Source organism: Heteronotia binoei, chromosome 3, assembly GCF_032191835.1.
Source record: "Heteronotia binoei isolate CCM8104 ecotype False Entrance Well chromosome 3, APGP_CSIRO_Hbin_v1, whole genome shotgun sequence".
Lineage (NCBI taxonomy): Eukaryota > Metazoa > Chordata > Lepidosauria > Squamata > Gekkonidae > Heteronotia > Heteronotia binoei.
Window position 1 is genome coordinate 56771953 of NC_083225.1, and position 26664 is coordinate 56798616.

Genomic DNA, 26664 nt, shown 5'->3' on the forward strand with positions numbered 1-26664 from the left:
GAATGGCACCATTTAGATCAACAAAGTTTTATTCAAGGTATAAGGTTTTGCATTCACACACACTTTTTCAGATACTTATCCAAGAACAAACCTGAAACTGTGCTGTGTGGGCCTGATTCTGGTTGGGACTGGTGTGTGTGGGGGGAGGGGGCTGCTGCTGGCTCTCCCACCTTTTTCAGTTTTTTTCCCCCACTCTTCCAGCAACGTGGTTGTGCTGACCAGAAATGGACCCCATGGGAAGTTTGGTGGTTGTTCTCAGGGACATCCATTCTATCTGGGTTGACCCTGAAAGAACCCCTACAGGCCATCAGCATCTGTCAGGCCAACATACCTATGAAGTTCTTTTGCACCACTAATGGGTAGCCTCTCTTCAAGTCCTTTGTTTCTCTTGAATGCTGAGTACCCTAGAAAATAGCACTCTTCAAAGCAAATTTGTATGGATCCTGTGAGCTACACATTCCAAGGCTCCTCCTTGCAACTGGGATAACCACAGGTACATCTTGGCTGCAATCACACACACTAAATAATGCACTTTTAATCCACTTTCAGTGCACTTTCGAACTAGATGTTGCCAGTTCACATAGTAAAATCCAGTTGGAAAGTGCATTGAAAGTGGATTGAAAGTGCGTTATTTAGTGTGTGTGATCGCAACCATAGTGTGACATCCATACTAAATTCTGAAATACTCTGGAAAACTACTTGTGGTCTCTGGTGCCTGGGAAACAGCAATTGCAACTTGCCATAGACTAGTTACCATAATATCATGGACAAAATCTGCTTGTAGCCAAGCGAGTTTTGTGAGAAAGGTGCAATAAGCCAAGATTCAGGAGCTCGTAAGAGGACTGGGACCTGGGGAAACTGTCTGGACTTTGCTATGTTCCTTATGATGCCAGTGGAGCTTAAATTTCAATCTAAAAAATACAGTTCAGTAACTAATTGTTCAGACAATCCTGTTGATTATGTATTTTAATGAAATCTGGTGTGTTAAACCATCTAGAGGTAACTGTTGCATGGCTCAATGTGGCTAGGTCTGACCCAGACAAATCAGGAGCTACCTGGTAGGCCTGGCACAAGTGAAAAAATGCTGACCATGCTGCCATGGACACTATCCAATGATAGCCAGAATCCAACCACACCTGAGGTTCTTTACAGAGTCTACAGCTGTCAACTAGACACCATTGAGTCTCAGGAGTGACCCTCCAGCTTACATATCCATGTTTCCCGGCCATAAGACCTCCATGTACTTTCACTAGGTGATCTTGGGCCAACCACACACACTCAGTATAACCTCCCTCACAGGCTTCTTGTGAGGATAGCATGAAGGAGAGTAGTGCAAATGATAATGTTTTGGATCCCTGTTGAAGTAAATGAATAAGACTCCTGTGAGGCCGGCTGGCTTGAATGGTTTAGAATGGTAGCAGAGCTGTCACAGACACTGAACTGAATGAGATCTCACTTGTGGGAGTTGTGTGCAGAGTTCTGTTTGCGTTAGGTGAGAATCTAAGAAGTGTATCAGGTTGTTGTCTCTCCCATCTTCTCTGAGTGATGCTAGAGTGGGAAAGGTTCCTAATGATGCATAATCATTAGGATGCTTCAGCAGAGCTGTGCCAAGACAATCACTTCTTTCATCATGAATGTTCCTGTGACATTTTTCACTGGCAAAAAACCCAGTTTCTCCTTTGAGAAATACTTAATAGTTGTAGAATACCAAGTTCTAGTGTGTTAGACAGAAAGGATGGGTCCACAAGTATCTCCCTCCTACCTCAGGATCATAAAACTATTGTGCAAATTGAGAGAGACCTGGTTCTGCTTGGGAACATCACATCAAAGAGGACAGGAAGCATTTCTGTAATTCAAGAGTCTACTAAACAGTGTCTGAGAGTTGCCATTCACTTTATGGACCTAGTTTCAATCTGAAGTCCAGCTCCAGGTTGCAGCATGCTCCATAATTGACTATTGAAGCAATCTGGAGAAAATTAATTGATCAATTAAAATATCACACCCATCTTTTCGTATAGCTCAAGGCAGCACAGAAATTCAAATTTAATTCATACCTAGAATAATGAAACCTATTAAAAGCCTAGCAAATAGAGTCTCTTTTCAGCACTTCCTAAATATCTCTGGAGCAGCCCGAATAACCAAGAGAAGCCTGATCTCATCATATCTTGGAAGCTAAGCAGGTTTTGTCCTAGTTAGTACTTGGGTGGGAGACCACCAAGGAAGTCCAGGATTCCTATGCAGAGGCAGGCAGTGACAATCTGTTTCTGTCTCCTGCCCTGAAAACTCTACTGGGTAGCCATAAGTCATAATTGTGACTTGATGGCACTTTTATCTAACTCTCTCTAGAGACAGCACCCTCCTCTCTTCCACAGGCAACCTATTCCATGGGGTAGGAATTCTTTCTCTTTCAACCTTATTCAGAAATCCATACATTCTGGACAAGAGGTAGCTGATGGAGAAGCAGCATGACAAGCTCATCTAAGATGAAAGGACAGCACTTAAGCATTGTGGTCACTAGCACTTAACTCTCTAAGACAAAGTCAGCCTTGGGTGAATATATAGACGATATGTTTATGAATTAGGCTGCTACCAGATGTCTCTGAGAGGAGAGAAAAATAATGTTACAACAAAATATGTGTCTTTAAAAAATAGGTTTCTGTTTTGTATTTTTCCTGAACAGATGGGAAAAGAAATGTTTTAAAAATGTGTTTCCAGTAGTAATTATATATGTGTGTGGTCCATAGTCATAGGACCGCATTGTCATCCCTTGATTTCTCATAGCTTGATTATGCAACGCTCAGTGACTCACGGCTGAGTGCATGAGCTGGTTCCATTGAAAAGGATGGTGCTTGAGGGCACACGGAAGCGCTTCCTATGATGCTTTCTCCATAATGGCCTGTTCATAAGGTGCAAACCGCCACTGGGCACATCATTACTTAAGGGCCACAGCACATACAAGCCAACCCATCGGCCTTATGTAAGATGCAAGATATGAAAGTGGCAATCACAAATACTACTTTACTTACTGGAAGTCAATAGACATGAATAAAAATAAATTTGCTTTTTAGTTTATAGAAAATACCCCTGAAACTGCCTTTCAGCATAATGAAATGTAGGTAGAGACATGTTTAAGATTGTGCTGCAGGTCTTAATCGAAATGGACAAATGACCCCACACATATATGGAGTTGAAATAATAATTTAATGAATGGTAGTTTTCTTTATACACTTGATTTCTGGAAAGGATAATATAAATGCGAGGCATGGATGTAAGCCTGTACATTTATTTTCTGCCTCTAGAGGGGAGTATTGTCTGCATCTAAATTTGGAAATACGGTAGTTTCTTTGGCTAAGGATAAAACAGCTGCAAGTATTAACAGGGAAAATTCTGGGTTTTCATGACCTACAAAGTTGTTTTGCAGTGCTGCCTACGGTAATATACCAATGCAGTGTGTGTGTGTGTTTTTGTCTAGTGTTAGTAGTGTTGCCTATTGAATAAGCAAATAAACAACAGCCAAATAAGGAACATGAAACTATCTTGCAAGCTTGTCATTTGTCATTTGTGATTAAGGGCAGCTGATTAAATCTCACTCATTTCATGCAAGGGCAATATCAATATTTTTTTTTAATTTCAGATTGAGGAAGCAAAGTCAATTGTGAGCTTGAAAAGTGCTCTGATTAAAAATTATGTGGAATTTGCTGTTCAGACTATAGTAATGCAGTTTTGTCTTCTGAACCATGACATAACAAAACAATAACCAACCCATCTATGTTATTTGGCAAATAAAGAATGTTGAATGTACCTAACGTTTAGAACAAAATAAGAGTTAATTGCACCTTTAAGACCAACATAGCTTTATTCAGAACGTAAGCTTCCGTGTGCATGCACACTTCTTCAGACGAGGAATGAGGTACAGTAAGCAGAGACAAATATAAGCAGAGGCACTTGGCATTCCAAACCCCACCAGCTATATGTGTTTCTGCTTACTGTACCTCATTCCTCATCTGAAGAAGTGTGCATGCACACGGAAGCTTACGTTCTGAATAAAAGTACGTTGGTCTTATGGGTGCAATTGACTCCTTTGTTCTACTACTTCAGACCAACACGGCTGCCTATTTGGATGTACCTTTTGTGAACGCAATGCTGCGGAGATAAAGTTGTATCTAACTGCACGTTTCTTGAAGCTTCATTCAATATTTACAATAGCCACATGATGGCAGCACAACCTAATCTTTGGTCACATTGACTGGAATAAACAGCTGTGCTTATAGAGAAGGAGAAGAAGAGGACTGCAGGTTTATATCCCGCGCTTCTCTCTGAATCAGAGACTCAGAGTGGCTTACAAGCTCCTATATCTTCTTCCCCCACAGCAGACACCCTGTGAGGTGGGTGGGGCTGAGAGGGCTCTCACAGCAGCTGCCTTTCAAGGACAGCTCTGCAATAGCTATGGCTAACCCAAGGCCATTCCAGCAGGTGCAAGTGGAGGAGTGGGGAATCAAACCTGGTTCTCCCAGATAAGAGTCCGCACACTTAACCACTATACCAAACTGGCTCTCAGAAACACACACACACACACCAACACCCACCCTTATATGTCATTACAGCTCTTCTGGTTGTATAGTTTATGTTAAATAATATACCTGGATTCAGCTTATTTCAGTGTCAACTCCCATAAAGCATTCTAGCTGAAAATTATAGACATCATAACATTTAGTGGGTTTAAAATGAATTAGTGTGCAATTAATGAGCTATGAAAAGAGTTAGTGACTGTCTCCTTTTGAAAACTTCTGATTTTATTCTTTCAAGTTTTTATTTTTTTTTAAATCAGATTTTACAAAACTGCACTATGAAATGTTGAGTAATCTTAAACAGAAAAGATCTGTATATATTAATATTTGTGTTATATGAAAAACACATAGAATTCATTAAAATGCAGCCTGCATCTAGAAAAGTGTACTGTTTTTCATTGTTATGGCTTCAAAGAACCAGTTTATATACTTTGGCTGTCTGTCTGTCTGCATTCCATACTTTAATTATCTGTTCTGAATGAGAAAGTACTTCTGCTCTTTGCTGATATCTAGCAATTAAAAGATTCTGTATCATACTATTCCTAGATTTTCCCATAAGGATCAAGCAGAATGTTTAGTGGCACAGTGTATAATTTTTGCTTAGTTATTAGTACTAGAACATATGCTATCCCCCCCTCCCCCCCAAAAAAACTCTGGATATTCACATAGCTTCACCAAACATGAAGAAGTTTGTATTGATACTAAGCACATTTCCAACATAGATGCAATCAATCTTATGTGTATAAGAAGGCATTAGATGTCTAATTTCTCTTAATTTTAAGTCTTTTTTAAAAAACCCTCTGGTTGATTTTCTGCAGAGATGCAAGGTAGCATGCAAGGTAGCATGCCAGATGTTTTCCCTGCACAGCTGTGTAATCTCCAGAAGGGTGCACGGGTGGTGGTACAGCTGCACTTCCAAAAAGAGAGCTGTTGCTCCCAGAAATAGCTGCTTCCTCTGAAGCTTTTGTATTTAATCAGCAAGTTTTTGTGTTAGCCGTGTTATTAATTTTTATAGCACCTGATATAATTGATGATAGTGGAAAATCTTTGAGATAAAATGCTTTCACTGTTGTTAATTAGTTCATCTTAAAATGTCTCATGCTGAACCTTCTTTGATTAGATTTTATATGTATACTCCTCTGCTCACTGTTTGTGGTTAGGAGCAGTCTGTATTTGGACTGATTTATCTTTGATTGGCCTCTGTTTGCAACAGCTCCCAATACCTATTCATCTAGTGCTTGTAACTCTGAGTATAAATGATTTTCAAGGATGTACACTCCATGCATCTGATGAAGTGAGCTCTGCTTTATGAAAATAAAGCTGTAGTTCCAAACACATACACATATGCAGCCAGGCCTGTTAAAGTCAATGGAACATTTCCAAAGGGGTTGCAACATGTTGCAACTGTGTGTGTTTTTGTAGTGCATCGTCAGAAGTGGCTAGAAAGATCCTTTTTCTCTGAGCACGGGTTTTGCATTTCAACCCGTAAGCCACAAAACCTAAAGTCCCTTTCTTTACCAGTGGAGAGCATGGGGGGAATCCTATGATGACACCTTAAGCAGTAAAAAATAATGACTCTATCATAATTTGGTGGACAGTGGCTAAATACATCTTATCTATTTTACACTTTTGGAGGGTTTTTGGTGACTATTCTGAACCATGGACAAAAATGGATATTTGTACAAGATGGACTTCAGTTTCAGCTTTCATCACCTACAGATGCTAGTTACTTTTGTTGGATAGAAATGGTTGCCAGAGTGTACAGTGGGTGTGCAGGAAACAGCTTGTTGTTATTTACTATCAACAATAGCTGCATATCAATGGACAAAGTCATGGTGCTTTCATAATTGTCCTTATACTGAGCCCTTCTCTGCACTCAAGGACTTCTTAGTGTTTGCTCAATAAAAGAGGTCTTGAGGAATTGTTAGTGTTTTGTGCAAAGACTCAGATTTTATGCCAAGGATATTTAGATGCTGAGAAAATTTTTTAGTAGGGGCATTGTGAAAACATAGACATTGCATTTTGAAGTGCAGTTGGGCAGAGCTCTAAACCTTGAGTTGAGTGGACAGCAAAACTGAAGTAAAGGAGACTTGAACATATAAAGTTGCCTCTTCTTAAGTCAGATCTTTACTCCATTTAGCTGGGTATTGTTTACTATGGATGGCAGCGGCTCTCCAGGGTTTCATGTAGGCATGTAAAACATTAAACATTGAAATACTTAAGTGACAAGCATTTGTTTCCTATTTATGTATTGCTTGTTTATATTCAAACATTTTTCCAAGACCTTGGAAAATTGGCAGACGGTTCCCTGTGCATTCCAGGATCACCTGTGCCTGCAGAAAGTGTATTTTCCATTGCTGGCCTTACTGCTAATTGTCCATACATAAGACATACCAGGGCATGTTAATATTTCTTAACATAGTCATTAGCAGAGCTGATAATTTGTATGAATATGCTATGTGGGCTAGACAGATAGGCTAGGAACTTGTTGATGTGATCGAATGGGTGATGTCCAGGCAACTTCAGGCATTACTATATGAAGCAGACTGTTTTGGATCCTTTCCAGACTGGTTTCAACCCTGGTTAGCTAGCTTCAGCTTTTCCTGGGCAGAAAAGTTCTGGCCATTGGGGTTCATGCCCTGGTTAGATCTATATTATATTACTGCAATGCACTCTGAGCAAGGCTGTTAACGATAGAATGTGTTGGAGGTCATTAACTCACAAGGTTGCTGTAAGTCAGAAGAGACTTGACAACTAACACACACACAATGCACCCTGTGTGAGGCTGCTCTTAAAAGTGTCCAAATAATACAGTTGGTGAGGAATGGAACAGCAAGAATGTTGCCTGGAGTGGGTCATAGGGACCATAATAGCCGCCCTGAGCCCGCCTTGGCGGGGGAGGGCGGGATATAAAAATAAAGTTGTTTATTATTATTATTATTATTATTATTATTATTATTATTATTATTATTATTATTATTATTATTAATCACTCTAATCTTGGTCTATCTACCATGGCTTCCAATATTTCTGGTTACAACTGGAGGTGATGATGTTGATCTCTCAAGTCCTATATGGCTTGGGACCAGCATACCTGAAGGACTGCTTACTTCCTTATGAACCTACCCAACCACTATGGCAGGTGTGGCTAAACTGTGGCTCTTTCACACATACCATGTCTCTCAAAGCTCCCACTACTCTGTCAGCCAGCTTGGAGAAGGCATGTCTCTTTTTAAATCACTTCTCCAAGTCAAGCCATCAGGCAGCTTGGGGAATGCATTTAAAGTTAAAGTTGCTTTCCTTCCTTCCTTCCTTCCTTCCTTCCTTCCTTCCTTCCTTCCTTCCTTCCTTCCTTCCTTCCTTCCTTCCTTCCTTCCTTCCTTCCTTCCTTCCTTCCTTCCTTCCTTCCTTCCTTCCTGTCTTGCGGCTCTCTGACACCTGACGTTTATTCTATGTGGCTCTTACGTTTAGCAAGTTTGGCCACTCCTGCACTATAATCATCTTCCAAGGCCCTGCTTCGGGTGCCCTTCCTTTCTGAGATTAAGATGTGTGGCTTTCAACCTTCTTGGTCATGACACTGAAACTCTGGGACTCTCTCCACTGGGAGACTTGTCCGCTCCGTTCAGTTGCTGTCTTCTGCAATCTGGAGAACACTTTTTTGTTTGTTTCATCTGACATTCCCTTGGTGATCCCTTCTTCCTGTTCCGTGTTCTCATTGTTGTTCTTATGTTTTTATTTGTGTATTTTTTTACCTTTGGTTTTTGTTCAGCTTTAGTGCATGTGCTGCCAAAGTGAGTGCTTCACTTTGGTTTTTAATTATTTTAATGATCTGTTTCTATTTGGTTTTGATGGCTTTATTAATCATCTTGGTGACCATGGTGAAGGCAAAAAGGCAGACTGTACATTTTGTAAGTAAATAAATGATTATATTTTTATAATTTAAAATGTTTGTGTTATTAAATGAACTGTACATGTCTTGTCTAGTCTATTAGAGAAAGATCTTTGCTAACTTATGCTATCAGGGATCCTTTGGAGATCAGGGATGGAGCCTAGGAATGGTATGCAGCACAAGAATATATAATTGCATGCAGTCATGGGGTATGTCATTAACATGATGAAAGGGGATGGGGAAGGGCTGAACATGGGACTGCCTTTTTGTGTAGTTCATAGTGGATTGACTCCTGGTTGGATTCTGTTGGCCTGTTCTTTCCTCAGGAAGTTTTAAGCCACTTGAGGTGGTCATTATGTATAGAAGGCCTGCTGTGGTTTATGTTTCCCCTTCTGCACTAATAGGATAGATTTTGCTCAACCGTCATAATAGAGGCCCTCTGTAATGGCAGTGTTAAATTCCTCACTTTACTGAAGCAGGCACCTGCTAACAATAATGAGAACAATGCCTGGTACTTGTGTAGCTCCTGCCATTTGAGGTTCTGAAAGCACTTCACAAAAACATACAAATGGTAATTAAGCCTCATCCCAATTTTGCAGTAATGAAGTAATAATGATCATGTATTTTCCTGAGTATGGGAATTGAACAGACCACAACAATGGGTAGGAAATTAATAGGAATTTCAGATTCTGAATTCTGAGTTTTCAGGCTTGGCTAGTCTAGGCTGGTTACCCACCCGCAGCACAGAATAGAAAGGAATGAAGTGCAAGCAGTAGAAAGTTAGAAAAGAGTCAAGGCTAAATACAGAGCAGTGGGTATAGTTCAGCTCCATACAGAGGACCACACATAAAACTGGGGTCCAAAATGCTGAAGTTCCTTCAGATTTCAAGAAAGAATTAACACCAGCTAAGAGCAGCATCAGAAAAATGTATTAAGATTAGAGGAAAGTGGAGCACACTGCTTTCACAAAATATTAAACAGTGGACATAGACACAAAAGAAAAATCAATATAGTTACCTTCTAATGCTGAGCTGACTATCCTTCTACCACAAAGATTAAGGGATAATATAAGAACAGAGTGTTTATGTTTTAGAAATCTTATATGGAGGCTTTCTATAATTTCTTGGATTCCAAGCAGATATACTATTTTTTTAAAAAAAATTGCTGAGCATAATCTAGCCCTTGGTACAGCACAGAGAAAGAGAAGCTGGATTTGTCTTCATATTTTATTCTTAATGTGACTCTTTCTTTGACAAAACCTTGTATATGAATTTTGTTTAAATACTCCCTGCCATTTACATTTGGTTAGTGGATGTCTTTGTTAAAACATAGCCCCAGGCCTTGTGAAGGTGCAGGCATTTTCCTTTGGATTCTGTTGCCTAGAACTATGTTGGCCAAATGCCATTGTTAGGATTAGCCTCTCTTTGACATAGTTGTACAGAGTCCAAATGTTTAGTTACATCACCAGACTTATTTATAGCATTGAATTGCATGCTATCAATTGCATAGATAGCAGGGGGTAGATGATAAACCTGGACCCAGTGAAAGAACTGTAAGGAGGTGTCAAAAATTATACACGGTGACTGTTTGCAAGTGGATTTTGCCATTCTTAAACTGTAAAAATCCAGTTGCAAAGTGTGTGTGAATGCACCCAATGTGTTAGATCCAGACTACACTGGGAAGTTCTACTGATTCCTTCTTTCTTCCACATGAAACCTCCCTAATGTAAATCCACATGGTCTCATAGCACTCAGGAGCAGCATTTCATGGATATCAGTAAGCTGCAGTAGGGTCAAGGAAGTGTTCCATTCTGCCATCGGAAAATTTAATATGGATCCATCCAGCCTATTGTATCACTTAATGGCATTTTATTGTCTTGCATTTCTTATGTCTGTGCAACTTCTCTGGATTATGCCCCAATCAATGAGGTTTTAGTGTTCCTAATCCAATCTGAATAGACACATAACATTTCAAATGCTATTTTACTCTGTCATAAACAGGGCTTTTTTTGTGAGCAGGAACACAGTTCCAGCTGGCTTGGCATCATGGGGTGTGGCCTATTATGCAAATGAGTTCCTGCTGGGCTTTTTCTACAAAAAAGGGTCTGTGTCCCTTCAATAATTTGTCATGCCCCTCCAATCAGCTCCAGGAGTTGGTGTGAAAGCTGTTACAAGTCTTTCTTCTGCCAATTTTCCTTCCTCCTCCTGCCTGCCTCCCCAGTTTAGCCATTGAGGAAGGCAGTCTCTTTTCCTCTTCCCACTTTCCTCCCAGGCTTTGCCAATGAGCAGGGGAGTCTCCTTCCCTCTTCCTGCCTACCATCCAGGCTCTGCTAATGAGACTGTGAATCTCCCTCCCTGCCTCCCTCCTGGCTTTCCCTTTGCATTTTGCTTCCTGCACAAAGCAATTGCTCCTGCCTGCTCTGAAGCATATAACCCAGTCCTTTTCACACCTTAGCTTGTTAGCTAATGCCAGTCATGAATTCTCCTTAGCAGCACATAATGGGGGAGGGGGAGCTGAGCTTTATTTTTGCTTGAGGGGGGAGGGGTTCAAAGGTGGTTAGAAACAGAAGGTGTGGTGGTGACCATTTTAGAGTGTGTGCAGATACCTGCTTAGCACTTTTGGCCCTTGGAAATGCTTGAGTGGTGGGGAGAGCTCTACACCACAAGTCCACAGTGGATCAGGGTGTCGCAGCATTTAAAATTACTGTAAAATGGTGATGATGAATTGGTGCTGGCCACAATTTTGTCTTCTCTTTTAGCTGGGCTCTGTGTGGGTGGGTGGGGGATCACTGTCTGTATCTGTAGGGAGAAGCCCCCTCCAGCTTTCCTCTCCATGTGAAGCAATAAAACCATCCTTCCCTTGAATGCTAGGCAGGCTGTAGATGCAAAGGAAGTTTGTGTGTGCATGTGCTTGCCGGAGTTGGCAACTCCACGTTGGGAAATTCCTTGAGATTTTGAGGGTGGAGCTTGGGAAGGGTGGGGGAGGGGATGTTAATCAGGTATAACGCTTCAGTCTTCCAGTAGCAAGTTATATGGAGCCAAACCAGAGCAGGACTTTGGACTTTTGGGGGGGAATGAGTTCAATGGAAGATGGTGTTGTGAATCAGAGGGGCCATTCAACCAAGAAAATACACACTCTTCTGTGAGCAAAACCTCATCTCATGTGATTATTACAGTGATATATTGGTGGGGGGATTCCCATTTGCCACACTCAATCCAGGAAAGTGGAAGTGAAATAAAATCATATGGGGGGAGGGGCTTCATGCATTTACAAGACTCTGCTCATCATGTGTACATAAATGAAGGGGACGTCTGGCTTTAAACAAAATGGACTATTGTTTAACTGGGGAAGGCAATGGCAAACCACCCCATAAAAAGTCTGCCATGAAAACGTGAAAGCAACGTCACTCCAGAGTCGGAAATTACTGGTGCTTGCACCAATTTTACAGTGGTCCTTTCCTTTCTTTTCCTTAACATTTGTAGAATGATCGCTTGTGGAGACTTTGCTCTATATCATATCTTGGTCTATATCATATATAGCATATCTTGTTCCCAAATACAGTTGTGGCTTTGAAGCTGTTGTTCACAATTCCTGTTTCAATTCCATCAGCTAAAAAAAGCTTCAGCATGCTGAAGTTTATTAAGAACTATCTCAGATCACAAATGTCCCAGGATTGACTGAATGCTTTAGCTATCAACTGAATCACCTGAAGCAGAATATGTAGATTCTGATACTGTGATTCACTATTTTTCTGCTAAAAAACAAAGCAGAAAGGTTTTTTTATTACATGCACTTGGAGATATAAATTTCTAGAAAATTTCGAGGCTTTCATATTAATGGATTCATTTGTGTCTGGACACTGAGAGGATTTGGCTTTCAGTTAGCTTTCATTTGCAAACTTCACATACAATTTATTTTAAAGGAATTTTGTTTTGGGACAAAATTGTTATACCAGTGTTACATCTAAGTTTTATACAAGGTAATAAAAGGTAATCAAGAATATATATTTTAATTTCTCTTTACCAGAGTTAAAAAAAATGAAACGGGAAAGGGAATAAAACCAAAAGGAAGGAACCAATTGGAAGGACTGTAACTGCAGAAGAAAGGGGCTGAAAAAGGAAAGCAGGAGCTGGTTATAGTTTGTTGCTCAGGGCCCACAAAAACCTGTAACCAGCCCTGCTCTCAAGTGTAAATTATCTATGGAAAAAAGAAATGAGATGAGATAAAAAGCTGTGAATCCTGTCCTAAATCTTCCAGGGGTAGATTCGCTATGCAATTAGCCAGAACAGAATTAGTGGTTAGAAGGGCTGAAGCCTGTGGGGACAAGGAATGTAACTTCATGTTGGAGTAAAGCAGAGAGAGAAAGAGATTAAGAAATGAAGGGGTAAAAATGGTATTGTAGACTCAGAACAAAAGGTGTGCAATTTTTCTTAATTGGCATTTTCTGGTTTGGGTCTACTGGACAAAACAAAAAAATTGGATCGGGGATATTTTGGAAATCCCAATCCCCCCTCCCCAGCCAATATACCAAAAAACCCCAAAAAACCCAGTTAAAAATATCAGCCTGACCCTGGACTGTCTTGGCTTCAGCCTGGTTTAAAATGAGCTGAAGGAGAAGGCACCACAGAGCTGTGCCTGCGGTGAGTGATGGGCTCCCCACTGGCACAGCTGATCTTAGCTGGACTTTTCTCTGGTTTAAACTGGGCAGCAGAAGAAAGCAGTGCAGAGCTGCATTTTCAGGGAGTAATGGGCTCCCCACAGGCTAAGCGACCCCAGCGGGGCTGCAGTCTCCTGTCATCTGGTTTAAAGTGGGCAGCAGGAGAACGCAGCACAGAGCTGTGCATGCAAGGCGCTATTGGCTCCCTGTAGGCACAGTGATCCCAGCCAGGCTGCCCTTTCCCACCACTTGGTTCAAACTGGGCAGCAGGAGGAGCCAATGTAAGTCTGAGAAGAGAAGAGCTTGATAAACCAATAGTCCGATTGGTCTAAGGCAGCATCATGTGTTTGCGAGGCCAACAATCATCCAAACAATTCAACCTCATAAACGACAAATTCAGAGGAACCCAAACACAAACAAGTACCAGCTACGATATCTCTGCTCCCCACAAACAGCCTATATAATTGATTGATGCAACTTTAATTTAGTTCATGATTTGAGAACCTAATCTAGACTTCTGTTGATAACCCAGAAATCATTAATTTTTTTTAATGAAAAAAGTAGTTGCTGCGTTTGTGTGTTCATTTTCTGTAAATCCAAAGACTTGATCTCTCTTTCTTTATCCTTTTGGCCAGATTGACCATCTCTGCAGAATGCCCCATGCAGCTCGAAGACTTCCCTATGGATGCCCATTCTTGTCCATTAAAATTTGGAAGCTGTAAGTATTGCATTCCTGTAAATCAGCTCTATGAATAATATTTTTTATTGAACTTGTGTGATTACCGGGAGCAGTTTGACTGAGTCCACATGGGCTCTGGACAATGGAAACTATGCAGGAGTGAGAGACCTTTTCTGGGTCAAGCCACTTTCTGCTTTACTGAGGAGCAAGATAGCCTTACTGATTGGGATTTCTTAGAATCCCAATGATAATCATGTCAGTAGTGAACCAGGCTCCCTTAGTATAATAGCATGACATTGCATGAGCAAGCAGAATGGTTCCTGCTCATGAAGTGTGCACTGAATCATGGGATTTGATGAAGACAATGGTGATTTGGACTCTTGTGGGATCATTAAAAAGAAAGTGTTAGTGGCTCCCTGTGGAGCCCTTTCTTGTGTCTCCATTATAACCAATGTGAGAAAATATTTGGGGGGGATTTCATTTCATAATTAGAACAGGCCTGTGACACATGTATTCATCATGAGCTGTAAGAAGAACAAGTGAAGTGAGGGTAGCTGAGGATTTAATTGTTTTGTTAAATCTCAAATTGTGCTAGAATAGTATTTACTAGGGTTGCCAAGTCCAATCAAGAAATATCTGGGACTTTGGGGGTGGAGCCAGGAGACATTGGGGCGGAGCCAAAAGCAAGGGTGTGACAAGCATAATTGAACTTCAAGGAAGTTCTGGCCATCACATTTAAAGGGACTGCACATCTTTTTAAATGCCTTCCTTCCATAGGAAATAATGAAGGATAGGGGCACCTTCTTTTGAGGTTCATAGAATTGGACCCCCTGGTCCAATCTTTTTGAAACTTGGGAGGTATTTTGGGGAGAGGCACTAGATGCTATACTGAAATTTTGGTGCCTCTATCTCAAAAAACAGTTTCCCCAGAGCCCCTAATACCCGCTGATCAATTCCCCATCATTCCCTATGGGAATCGCTCATGGAGGTGCATGATGGCTATGGGGGTGGGGCTTCCCCCGCTGGCCAGCTGGCTGGGGGAGTGGGGAAGCCTGTAAAACCGGGGGATCCCCCTCTGGGACCTGGGGATTGGGAAGCCTAGTATTTACACGTGTACTATTATGCAGTGTTCTGCTATCCAGCACAGATAACATTTCAGCAGATATATAAACATGCATTGAATTATTTCGCCAGAGACACACAATGTGTCTTCTTTTTCTCAGGAATGTAGTACAAGTTACATTCCTGTACAATATTATCGTTGTTAAATTTATAGACTGTTCTTCCTCAAAGGGCTATGTGTCAAGGTCATACCTAAAGTATGGGGGAGGGGGGAGTGTGGAGCATCATATTACAGCTCCTAATTATCGGGGGGGGGGAGGGAAGTGAAGTGTGGACAGGGGTCCTAGCATCATATTCCAGCTCTTAACTGGGGTGGGGGGGGGGGAGAATTCACAAAGATGGGAACCAATAAATGAAAGGGCTCACATACAAAGGACTGCAAGATGCAATCAGGAATAGGAGCATGGCCCTTGGAACAACTCCATAGCAACAAAAAGTGATGCAGCCATACTTTCCTTCCCTGTTCCTCCTCTAGTCCTGTCATCCCTCTTCATCTCCTCCTGTTCTGTGGATTCTGGTTTGCTCCAGGAGAAAGGAAGATGGGGGGGGGCAGGGTTTAATCAGCATGAGTGATGCCACAGTTACATTGCCTTTTGCTGCTTGAGAAGGAGCCATGACTCAGTGATAGAGCATCTGCTTGATATGCAGAAGGTCCCGGGTTCAATCCCTGGCATCTCCAACTAAAAAAGGATCCAGGCAAATAGGCATGAAAAACCTCAGCTTGAGACCCTGGAGAGTCGCTGCCAGTCTGAGTCGACAATTCTGACTTTGATGGACTGAGGGTCTGATTCAGTATAAGGCAGCTTCATATGTAAAAAAATGCAAAAGGTCCCAAGTTCAATTCCCAGCAACTCTTATCTGGGCAGGGAAATTCTCTTCTTGCTAGATCTGTTGCCTTTCTTTGGCTCAAATGGGGATCTGTTTCTAACTCATCCTTGCCAGCTCCCCAGTTCTCCTGTCTGTGTTAAACTGCTCTCAGTCAGGGCTGAATTCAGAAACTGTCAGTACTCAACGCTTCTTGCCTAGGACTGAAATCAGACTGAATTCTCCTCAGCATCCTATTCAGAAGTCTTTCTCTGCTCAGCTGAAGCTAACCAATCAGATCTTTTGGAACAGCCTGTCATTCAAGGCTCTCTGGCTCTGTGAATAATTAAGCCTTCACTATCCTTTATCTACTTACACTGTACTTCCGAGCTTTTAAAAGTGCAGTCCATCACAATGTGCTTCAGTGATGACTTGTTGCTACTAATGAAATGTTGGCTTCTTCTCCATAATATTGCCTTGTTAGCCACAGTTTTTTAAAAAAATAACCCACAGGATGGAAATTGTACGACTATTATTAAATAAAAGGCTCTTAAGTAAACTGCAGACTAGACTATCATTGTAGTCTTGTTTCAGTAATTAGAACAGAGAAGTTCAAGATGCAGTGAAAGTCTTTGAGGGGTTTGGAAGCTACCAATCTGTGTGATTGGAAAGTTTTAAAAGCAAGTGAATGGTAATGTTGCTGCAGACATTTTCCCCTGCACAGTATCTGTCTTTCAGCTGGTTCAACACAAGCCATACACAAACATAGCAGAAAAAATGTGAGTGGTAGTGTTTATCTACTTCTGAAACCATATTTCTTTCTTACCATGGGAAGGCAAAACACTTGGAGTTTAGTGGATAGTAAACATTGCTTCTTTCAAGCCCATCTATTTAGTGAAATATCATAAGACAGTGGTAATATATTCTGACCAACGTTGTGTTTGCACTAGTTTTGCAAAAATGGGGTTGAACAAGAAAATTGCTGACGACAAGAAAATTAAGTTATAAGACAGACAGCAATCTTTTTCCTTGTAGCTGTCATTACTGCTGCAGATACAGTCGGTTTCATTATGTTCTTCCTATTAAAATGGAAGCTGTGTATTCAGAACTGTAGCAACAGATAACCTAATTGTGCTGTAGTGCTTTTAGTAATTGCAGGATTTTAAAAAAGGTTTCTTTCTGGTAGCACAGTGAGAAGTGACATCTGTGGGGGGAGCAGAGGCAAGGAAAATGGTGGAAATGTAGGCAGAACCTTGAAACATACACGCTTTCCCATCCACTGAGCATACAGTGACTCTTTGGCCGTTTTCCCACTGACCTTACCCCGGAGCGACGTCCCTCTTCACCGCGCAGCGTCTGCGCGGATTTCCCACCAATTGCTGAGCATAACCAGGAAGAGCCGCGGCTTTTGCGTCGCAGATGTAAACTGGTTTTTAGCGGTTTACATCTGCTACGCAAAAGCCGCGGCACTTCCTGGTTCTGCGCAGCAGTTGGTGGGAAATCCGCGCAGATGCTGCGCGGTGAAGAGGGACGTCGCTCTGGGGTAAGGTCAATAAGAAAACGGCCTTTGACTGCCATTTTTCTGGAATGACTGTATTAAACCACTCAGGAATGATCACAGCAAAATGGTGAAAAGTATGCAATTAGTGGACAATGTTGTTATGTTGCCCCCCCCCCCCCCCAAAAAAAACCAACCACCACCTCATGGCAGTTTGGATGCCAAACTGGAGTAAAACAAAAAGTTAAGCAGCCTTTTGTCCCATTTGATATAAATATATGCTGGCTCCTGCCTTATTGGTGTGTGATGCAATTTTCCTTTCAATAAGCGTCAAGATATGGTGTGCAGTAAAATATATTATTTGTCTCATATACTTACATTAAATGTTTTAGGGCAACATATAGCAGTATTGCAGACGGGTTCCACATAGCTGTCTTCTCATTTAAGCTGTGTTTAATATTAGCACTGCGGTACAGTGTACAACCAGGCTCTGGTGTGCTAATGGCTGTTGAGCTGTCTATATGAGACTTGGCAGTCCAGAATCCAGGAGTCATAAGGGTTCTGGCATCACAATTTAGATTGAATCCTGTCCCAAGAACTCCTTTATGAAGAGAGTTAAGCCTGTGGTGGTGGAAGAAAGTGCCATGACATCATAGCTGACTTATGGCGACCCTAAAGAGTTTTCAAGGCAAGAGACATTCAGAGATGGTTTGCCATTGCCTGCCTCTGTGTCACAACCCTGGTATTCCTTGGAGGTCACCCATTCAAATAGTGGTCATGGCTGACCTTGCTTAGCTTCTGAGATGTGATGAGTTAAGCCCTTACCTGTGGCAAACCAGTTTGTTAATTGCCAAGTGGGGTACACTACATTCAAGCCCAACAGTTTATCCACTCTACCACACTGGCAATCATGTTATTTGGCCTTTAGTACAAGGCCTCAGTCATGCATTGTCAGGTTCCAACTTCGCAAACCAGTTAAGATGTGATAGAGATCATGGGCCTCCCAATGCGAGCTGATCTTTTTGTCATCACAAAGAGCTGCTTCATTCTATGGCTCTGATAATTGTACACAGCGCCATGTGCCTCACATCAGTTGTAAAATACCGCTCATCCATCCACACTGCATTTTTTTTCTTGGCAGAATTCACTGGCATAACAAGGTAAAGTAAGTGAAGTAAAAACAACCTTTATATTTTGCCCAGAAAAATAGCAATTTAAATACAATCACACTGTTAGCATAACAAGCCCCCCTCCATCTATGCTGCTTTAGTCTTGAGATAGATAACAACAGAACTGCATTTTGCCTCTTGTCTCAGTCAAAATTGCCAGTGACTTTTTTTAAAAAGGGGTGCTAGTCAAGAGGGAGTAGTTTGAGCTTCCCCAGGCATATATGCCTCTTAGGTTTGTCTTGTTGTACCCCTCTAAAAACCTGGATCTTTGGATGCTGAGACCATCGTGCATTGTTTTCTTGGTCTATCCAGAGGCCTCTGCCCAGGAGTGGGTCTTAAATGGAGAAGCTAGCCTCTGTCTTCTCCTTGGTTGCTGTTTGAAGAGAATGGAGGAGGAGCTCAGCATGTTCTTCTGCAGCAAAACAGAGGTCCCTCCTCTAGGGATGCTGTGTCTCTCTTAGCCAGTGGTGGGGAATGGGAAACTCCTGAAGGTTTGGGGGTGAAGCCTGGGGATGACAGAAACCTCAGTGGGTACAATGCCATAGAGTCCACCTTCCAATGCAGCCTGACCTCTGTAGTCTGGAGATGAACTGTAATTCTGAGGTCTGCCTGGAGACTGGCATCCCTACTTTCCTCCACATAGCAATGTGGCAATCCTCAGTTAAAATCTATGTAGGTGTGCAGAATGCCAATAAGGACTCTGAACACTGCTGCTTAGATTGAGATGCCAAGTTGTGTTTTGAGAGTGCCAAGAGTGGCACAGGCTGGAATTCATAAGGAGCTTTCCCATTTGTAAAGAAAAATCAAAGGTGACATGAAAATGACTCATGTACTCGGCAGCCTTGCAACTCTTCCCACAGATGCATTCAGATTCTAACCCAGTAAATTGTTTCCTTTTCAGTCCCCACAGGCCATCTTGAATGTCTCCAAACGTCTCTAGACTCTGACCCACTTTGTGTGTAGGAGTGCTCGTTGTTTGGCAACCTTGCCAATTGTGGGCTTTACAAAAAGAAAATTAGGGGAACTTCCGTTTGCTTTATGATTTTTTCCCCTCTCTCTGTTGTTTAAACATTGGGAACGTGGGCATAAATGGGATCCCTGCGTGCGAGGGGAAATGACAGCCAACAGGTCAGCCTTCACTTTGTTAATCAAGCTGCCTTTCCCTCCCAAAAACACAAAATTTTCCTCCCAGCCACAGCATGACAAACTTGTATTAAATTAGCCCCTTCAAGAGTACCATGCACCGATGTAAAATCTATAATGCTTTCCTGCTGAGTCTGCTACAAATAGTGTATGCTCTCCTTGATTCTTTGATTCTCCTACCTTTCCCTTTTCCTTTTAAATGGCTTTCCTATTGAAAGTCTGTTTCTTTTTATCCACTGTTAAAAATAAAGGGGCGGGGATGTTAGGGAAGTTAATTTTGCTCTGAAACAGCAGAGCAGTTTATGGGGAGGAGTTACCCATGCAGGCAGTGGGGGGGGGGGGTAAGTAACAGGAGGACTATGCAATGTAGAGGACAGAAATAGCACTAGATGGAAACGTGGTGTTCCAGATCAAACCAGTGGGTAACCAGAAGCAATGAGAAGGCACAGTACATTATGATCTTTGGAAGATGTGCTCAGATAAATACAAACATTTCCTTTCTTATTAGAACGCCTTGGTTTGCAATGTGAATTAATAATTGAAGTTGCGCAGATGTCCCAATCGAAGATAGGCTGTAATGATATTGGGGAGGGAACCGTTGTTGTGTCAAGGAATAAGCACAGCAAAATTAGTGGGGTGGTGACTTTGAATCTTCACAGTTCTGTTTGGCAAACATAGATAACCATTATCATCTTCATTTTTTCCCATACCAACAGTTTAAGGTTTAGCTTGAGACGCAGTACAGTATAGTGGTTAAGCATGTCAGACTAGTGTTTGGAGACCAAAATTCAAATCTCCACTTGTGCCATGGAAGCTCACTAGATGATCTTGGGCCAACCTAACCCATCCATCCATCCACCCAGCTTATATCAAAGTTCTTTCCCCACCAAGCAGAACTCAGGTGGCTTCCAACAATTAAATATACAATAAAATCAACATATTAAAATTTAAAATCCACATACTACAAATTAAAACCTAACAATCCGTCTACTATGTCAAATGGCACCCCAACAATCTTTCACAAGTGGGCAACTGGGGAGGCAGGCAGCACAGAGAGGGACGCCAGCTGATTTCGCTAACTGCCACTTTCCTCAGCCATATGCTTGTAGAACATCTCAGTCTTACAAGCCCTACAGAACTGAACCAAGATCCAAAGGGCCTGATTCTCATTACACAGAGAGTTCCACCAGGTTGGGGTCAGAGCCAAAAAGGCCCTGGTCCTGGTTGAGGGCAGCCAGATCGCTCTGGGGCAGGGGATTACCAGTAGGTTGTTACCAGCTGAGTAGGCTTGCCAATCCCCAGGTCCCAGCGGGGGTTCTACCACTTTCCCAGGCTCCTTCCCGCCCCCAGTCAGCTGGCCGGTGGGGGGAAGCCCCACCCCTACAGCCATCATGTGACTTTCCACCTCCAGAGGCTTCAGTCTCCGATTGGAAAGGCTTCCTCTTAGGATGGTGTGTCTGTGTTACTTTGAAGAAGTTGGCAGCAACTTGTGAGTAGAGATGTCAATCCCTTTCTTCAGAGTCACCAGAAAGTGGGGGGGGGGGGAATGTCTGCTGGGCACTTCATTATTCCCTATGTGGAGATCGATTCTCATAGGATATAAAGAGGAATTGATCTGGAGGTATCGGGGGCTCTGGGGGGGGCTGTCTTTTGAGGTAGAGGCACCAAATTTTCAGTATAGCATCTAGTGACTCTCCCCAAAATACCCCAAGTTTCAAAACTTCCCAGCAGCCCAATAGGGGCAGATAATTATGAATATGATCAGGGCTTTTTTGGTAGGAAAAGCCCAGCAGGAACTCATATGCATATGAGGCACATCCCCTGGTGCCAAACCAGCTGGAACTGCATTCCTGCTAAAAAAAAAGCCCTGACTGTGATTTGACACAATCAAACTGTATCCAGCAGAGGCAATAGATCAAGGACTAACAGACAAGCATCCTCCATCTAGCTAACATGAGATTATCTACTACCGATGTTGCCTCATACCCATAGCCCACCCTAAAGCCAGATAGAAAAGGGTGCATGGAGTTTTAAAAACATTTTTGGTGGAGTCCCTCACCAGAGTACTCTTGAGTAGACTTAGTAATCATGGGATAAAAGAAGATGTCTTTTGAGGATCAGAAACTGGTTGAACAACAGGAAGCAAATAGTAGAAGTGAACAGACAGTCCATATAATGGAAAGATATAAGCAGTTCAGTTTCCCCCCCCAAAAAACCTGCTCTTGGGCTCACATTTGGGTATCCAAGTTTGCAGACAGCACCCACTTATTGACATGAAAGAACACAAGCAAATGGTGAAGACTTCCAAAAAGATCTCTCCAGGCTGGGCGAGTAGGGGACATTAGAGCAAATAAGATTATGCATGAATAAGTATTAAATTATACACATTGAGGAAAAATAAGTCTCACTTTACAAATATGCTGATATCTTCTGAACTAGCTATGACTGATCAGGATAGGATTGTGATGGTTAGCTCAATGGTTGCTTGGTTTGTGGCAGCAATGAAAAAGCAATAGGACTTATTAGGAAAGGGATTGAAACTGTACTAGTCAATATCATAATGTTCTTATAGTTCTGTAAGGATGCTGTTGAGCCAGAAAAGTATAGAAAAGAGAAACCAAAATGACCAAGGGATCATTTTCCCTGTGAGGAAAAGCAAAACAATGTGGGTCTTTTTACCTCAGACAAGAGGCCATTAAGAGGGGATATGTTAGAGATTTATAAAGCTATGCATGGGTGAAAAAAGTGGATAGAAATAATTTTTCTTTATCCCTCATAATATGACAACTGGTACACAGCCAATGGATTAAATTCAAGACAAAAGGAAGTATTTCTTCACTCAAAGAGTAATTGTGGAATTCACATTCACATTATGTAGTTATGGCCACCAGTTTAGTTGGCTTTCTATAAAAGGAATTAACCATTCATGGAGGATAGGTTCATCAGTGGCTATTAGCCATAATGAATAAATGGAACTTCCATGTTAAGAGGAAGTGCTGGTATTGATAACCCTCTTAATACTATTTTTTATGAATGCATAAGACAAAAAAAATCTCTCCTTTACTTTCATATCACTGAAAATTCTAATGGAACTATTTTGCTGATTCCAGCATTCTTCATGAATATACTTTCCCATTCAGTGAAATCCAGCATCACTACTGAGAGTTATCTGTAGATAAAATCTGTACCATTGGTTTTACATTCATGTTTGTGAATGACCAATGCATCCAGAGGGATAGATCTATGTCACTGCTATAGCAGGACAAAGCCACAGAGCTTTAAAAGCTTCTGGTATAACCTTGAAACTGAACTTGTTGAAGCAAGGCAGCAGTATGGGACATGATAAGCAATAGTGTCTCATAGGCTGGGTACAGACCAGCATTTTAAGTTGACACAGGGATGGCTCGCAGATGGATTTAAAAATCAAATCCAAATGCATACATCTGCCTCCCATCGTGCTGCCGCACTCACCCCATCCTTAGGCATCCCAACTGCGGCTCAAAAATCTACCACTTCCAAAGTGGCAGCAAATTGCAGGGCGCTTCCCTGCCACTTTCTGGGTGTCTGAATGTGGGAGCACGCAAGTGAGGTGGATTGGCAGTCTAAACCCACCAGGACACCCCAAGATGCTTCTGGTATTTTTTTTTTAAAAAAAACTTAGCCACCGGGCACCTGAACACCGATGTGCATGAGCACTAAAATGAATGGGGGGGGGGAGAAAAAGGAAACACACTATGGCAGGGGTGGCCAATGGTAGCTCTCCAGATGTTTTTTGCCAGTTTGGTGTAGTGGTTAAGTGTGTGGACTCCTATCTGGGAGAACCGGGTTTGATTCCCCACTCTTCCACTTGCACTTGCTGGAATGGCCCTGGGTCAGCCATAGCTATCGCAGGAGCTGTCTTTGAAAGGGCAGCTGCTGTGAGAGCCCTCTCAGCCCCACCCACCTCACAGGGTGTCTGTTGTGGGGGAAGAAGATATAGGAGATTGTAAGCCGTTCTGAGTCTCTGATTCAGAGAGAAGGGCGGGGTATAAATCTGCAGTCTTCTTCTTCTTCTTCTTCTACAACTCCCATCAGCCCCAGCCATTGGCCATGTTGGCTGGGGCTGATAGGAGTTGTAGGCAAAAAACATCTGGAGAGCTACCGTTGGCCACCCCTGCACTATGGGGATGGTGTGTGACAACTGTTTGACTGCATGGAAGTGCTTCCCGTGCAAGATGCGGGAGTGTCTGGATGGGATTTGGCCGCTCAATTTTAAACCAGCCTGATTTGGGACACCTCCCATATGCCTGAAGCTGCTGGTCTGGACCCAGCCATAGAGTTCTCATAGAGTTCTAAAACTTAAGTCTGAAAGAGTTATTCAAAGTCAAGCCTATATAAAACATTTTACAGTGTCCCAATACAGAATAATGGAACCCTAAAGTCTCTGCCACAGAGCATCCTATTACAGCAGCTTCCTTCTACTGTTTCACAAAAATCCTTGATAGATTTTAAAAGAGAAATCATTAACTGTGTAGTCTGGTCTCTTGTAAGTAAAATTTGCTTGCATAACAATGCAATAATTTTTTAAACTTTAATTTCATTGTAGATAGAAAAAAACTGTGTCGTATTCAAAGTACAATATGCTCCCTCCCCCAGTGGCATTTCCCAGAATAAAACAGTTTATCCTTAAAAGATTGTATCCCAATTCTGTAAAGATGAGGTATTTACCATCCTCCTATTTATCTGATTTCCTCCAGTATAATGTAATTTTTGGTGCTGTTAGCCTCTCTGTTGTATGCTGCATTGGGCCTTCAGGGGACAAGAGAGAGATAAATATTCTTAATAAAAGAAATAAGCAAGTGTGTTCATGGAGAGCTCCAAAAGAAATGGACAAGGAATCAGTTTCCCATCCCCAAGCAAAAAGCATTTGGACCTTCATGGGAGGCAATACAGTATTTCATTTCAAAGGTGGTCCTTTGTATTTAACAGGGGTCCCCCAACCTTGAGGCTTGGAAGAGAAAATCCTCATCACAGCAAGCAGAATACTAGCAGTGTCATTTCAAATCCCACTTTTGTCTGGTCACAAACTCACTCCATATATTAATCGCATCAGAAATTTCCAAATCAAAGCTCGAATGCAGAGGAAAAATGAGTTTCTGTATGTACAAAGTTTTCAGCTTAAAGAGTATTGTATTCTTTGATGCCACTTCACCCTTCTTTCCAAAAGTATAGTTTTGTTCCTTCAAAAATACTAATTATAATCTATAAAACATTGAAATGTGTATATATTACATTGTTAAGAGTTGCAAAATAAAAATCTGGAGAGCTCTGATTCAAAGGAACAAATTCTGTGTAGTGCACGCTGAGATCAGAATAATCTTTTTGTTACATTTCAAACACAATCCATGTCATAGCTTTAAATGGACTATTTAGACCCCTGAAATAATTTCTTCCCCCTACTGCAGTAAATGGAGAAAAACTTTGGCATTCTTTGTTACAGGAAAGTTAGCAGGAGTAGTTTTTCACTTTCATTCAGCCTGCCTAATAGCTCATCTTATGGAGCTTCAGTTCCTGTGTTATTATTCAGAACCATAGTCCTAAACTTACTGACCCTCAGCTTCAGGGCAAAGATAAAGCTTTTAAATCAAATTAAGTAGGTACCCAAGATGAGTTAGCATGACTCTGCACAGCTTCTCCTGCTTCCAGTGTCCACAATTTTGGACTTCCTGCTGAGGTAAAAGGCATTTTTGAAGAGTGGGAGCAGAAGTCAAACACCATTGCAAGAGCAAAAGGAGACTTCTGCTTCATTTTTTTCTGGTGAAGGACAGCTCAGTCTTGGGTTCAAAGCAATAATGAGGACTGGGCTGAATGTTTTATTTGCTAACACTTTCAGAGTGAAGGTGGGCTTAAAGGGCTGAAATATCCTTTAAAAGTGCTCCTTTTGACTGAAGTTCTCAGGGATTTACCACTAGCATTTTCTTCTGCAGTGGCATAGTTCATTCCCCCCACCCCAAGCTTTCATCATCTCTAAGTGTTCGAATCAATCAGGGATTAAATTGGGAACATCTCAAATAAAGCCAGTAGAAGTTCGAAGGAAACAATCCTGTTGCCAAGGCAATTGTGGTACATTTTTGGCACAGAGCATGACCCCAGTAATCTTGACAACAGAGGTGCCCCCTGTGAATATCTTCACTCATTTTTAGTATTTAAAGAGAGTGGCAGTTTTCATAGTGAGTGAAAATGATCACGAAAAGCCATGTCCTGTTTTGGCTAATCCATAGAAACAACTGCTATGGCTCACCAGTGGCATTCTTGTGTTTCCCACAGCTATTCTTAATATTATCATTTACACCTGGCAGTGGACAGTAAGTACATAATTTATACAAAGACAACACCTGATTTTTACTTCAGTCTTTTCTTGTTTAATTTATTTTAAGGTGACATATACTTATTTAGAAAATGGAAATCATTTGCTTTTGCTAATAGGCAGAGCTAATGGATTTATATTGTCGCAGTGGAAGGCAATAACTGAAGATATTTTCCTTACAAAAAGAGTTGGGGTTCTTATGCAGCCCTTTTCTCTACCCTAAGGAGTCTCAAAGAGACTTACAATCTCCTTCCCCTCCTCTCCCCACAACAGGCACCTTGTGAAGTAGGAGGGCTTAAAAGAATGTTGTGAGGACACTTTGACTTACCCAAAGTCACCCAAGAGCCAGTTTGGTGTAGTGGTTAAGTGTGTGAACTCTTATCTGGGAGAACCAGGTTTGATTCCCCACTCCTTCACTTGCAGCTGCTGGAATGGCCTGGGTTAGCCGTAGCTCTGGTAGAGGTTGTCCTTGAAAGGGCAGTTGCTGTGAGAGCCCTCTCAGTCTCACCCATCTCACAGGGTGTCTGTTGTGGGGGAGGAAGATAAAGGAGATAGTGAGCCGCTCTGAGACTCTGGAATTCGGAGTGGAGTAGGATATAAATCCAATATCATCTTCTTCTTCTTCATGTGAAGGAGTAGGGTATCAAACCTAGTTCTCCAGACTAGAGTCCGCTGTTATTAACCATTAAACCATGCTGGCTCTCCTTAATTCTTAATGCCCACTTTACTCACAGAATGGAATCCAAGATAATTGCTATCACAGTACATATGGGGGGCAGAAAAGGAGGG

General features: G+C 41.8%; 2 protein-coding genes across 2 annotated transcripts in view; one reads left to right on the forward strand and one right to left on the reverse strand.

Annotated features, from left to right (window-relative positions):
* The window catches only part of LOC132568247 (gamma-aminobutyric acid receptor subunit beta-3), a 310478-nt gene that overhangs the window by 262234 nt on the left and 21580 nt on the right, over window positions 1-26664 (reverse strand). The window lies entirely within an intron of this gene.
* GABRA5 (gamma-aminobutyric acid type A receptor subunit alpha5) overlaps window positions 1-26664 on the forward strand; it is a 96714-nt gene that overhangs the window by 40394 nt on the left and 29656 nt on the right. Inside the window, exon 5 of the mRNA XM_060233864.1 lies at window positions 13750-13832. Coding sequence (XP_060089847.1) covers window positions 13750-13832 — 83 coding nt within the window. The remainder of the gene's footprint in view (window positions 1-13749; window positions 13833-26664) is intronic.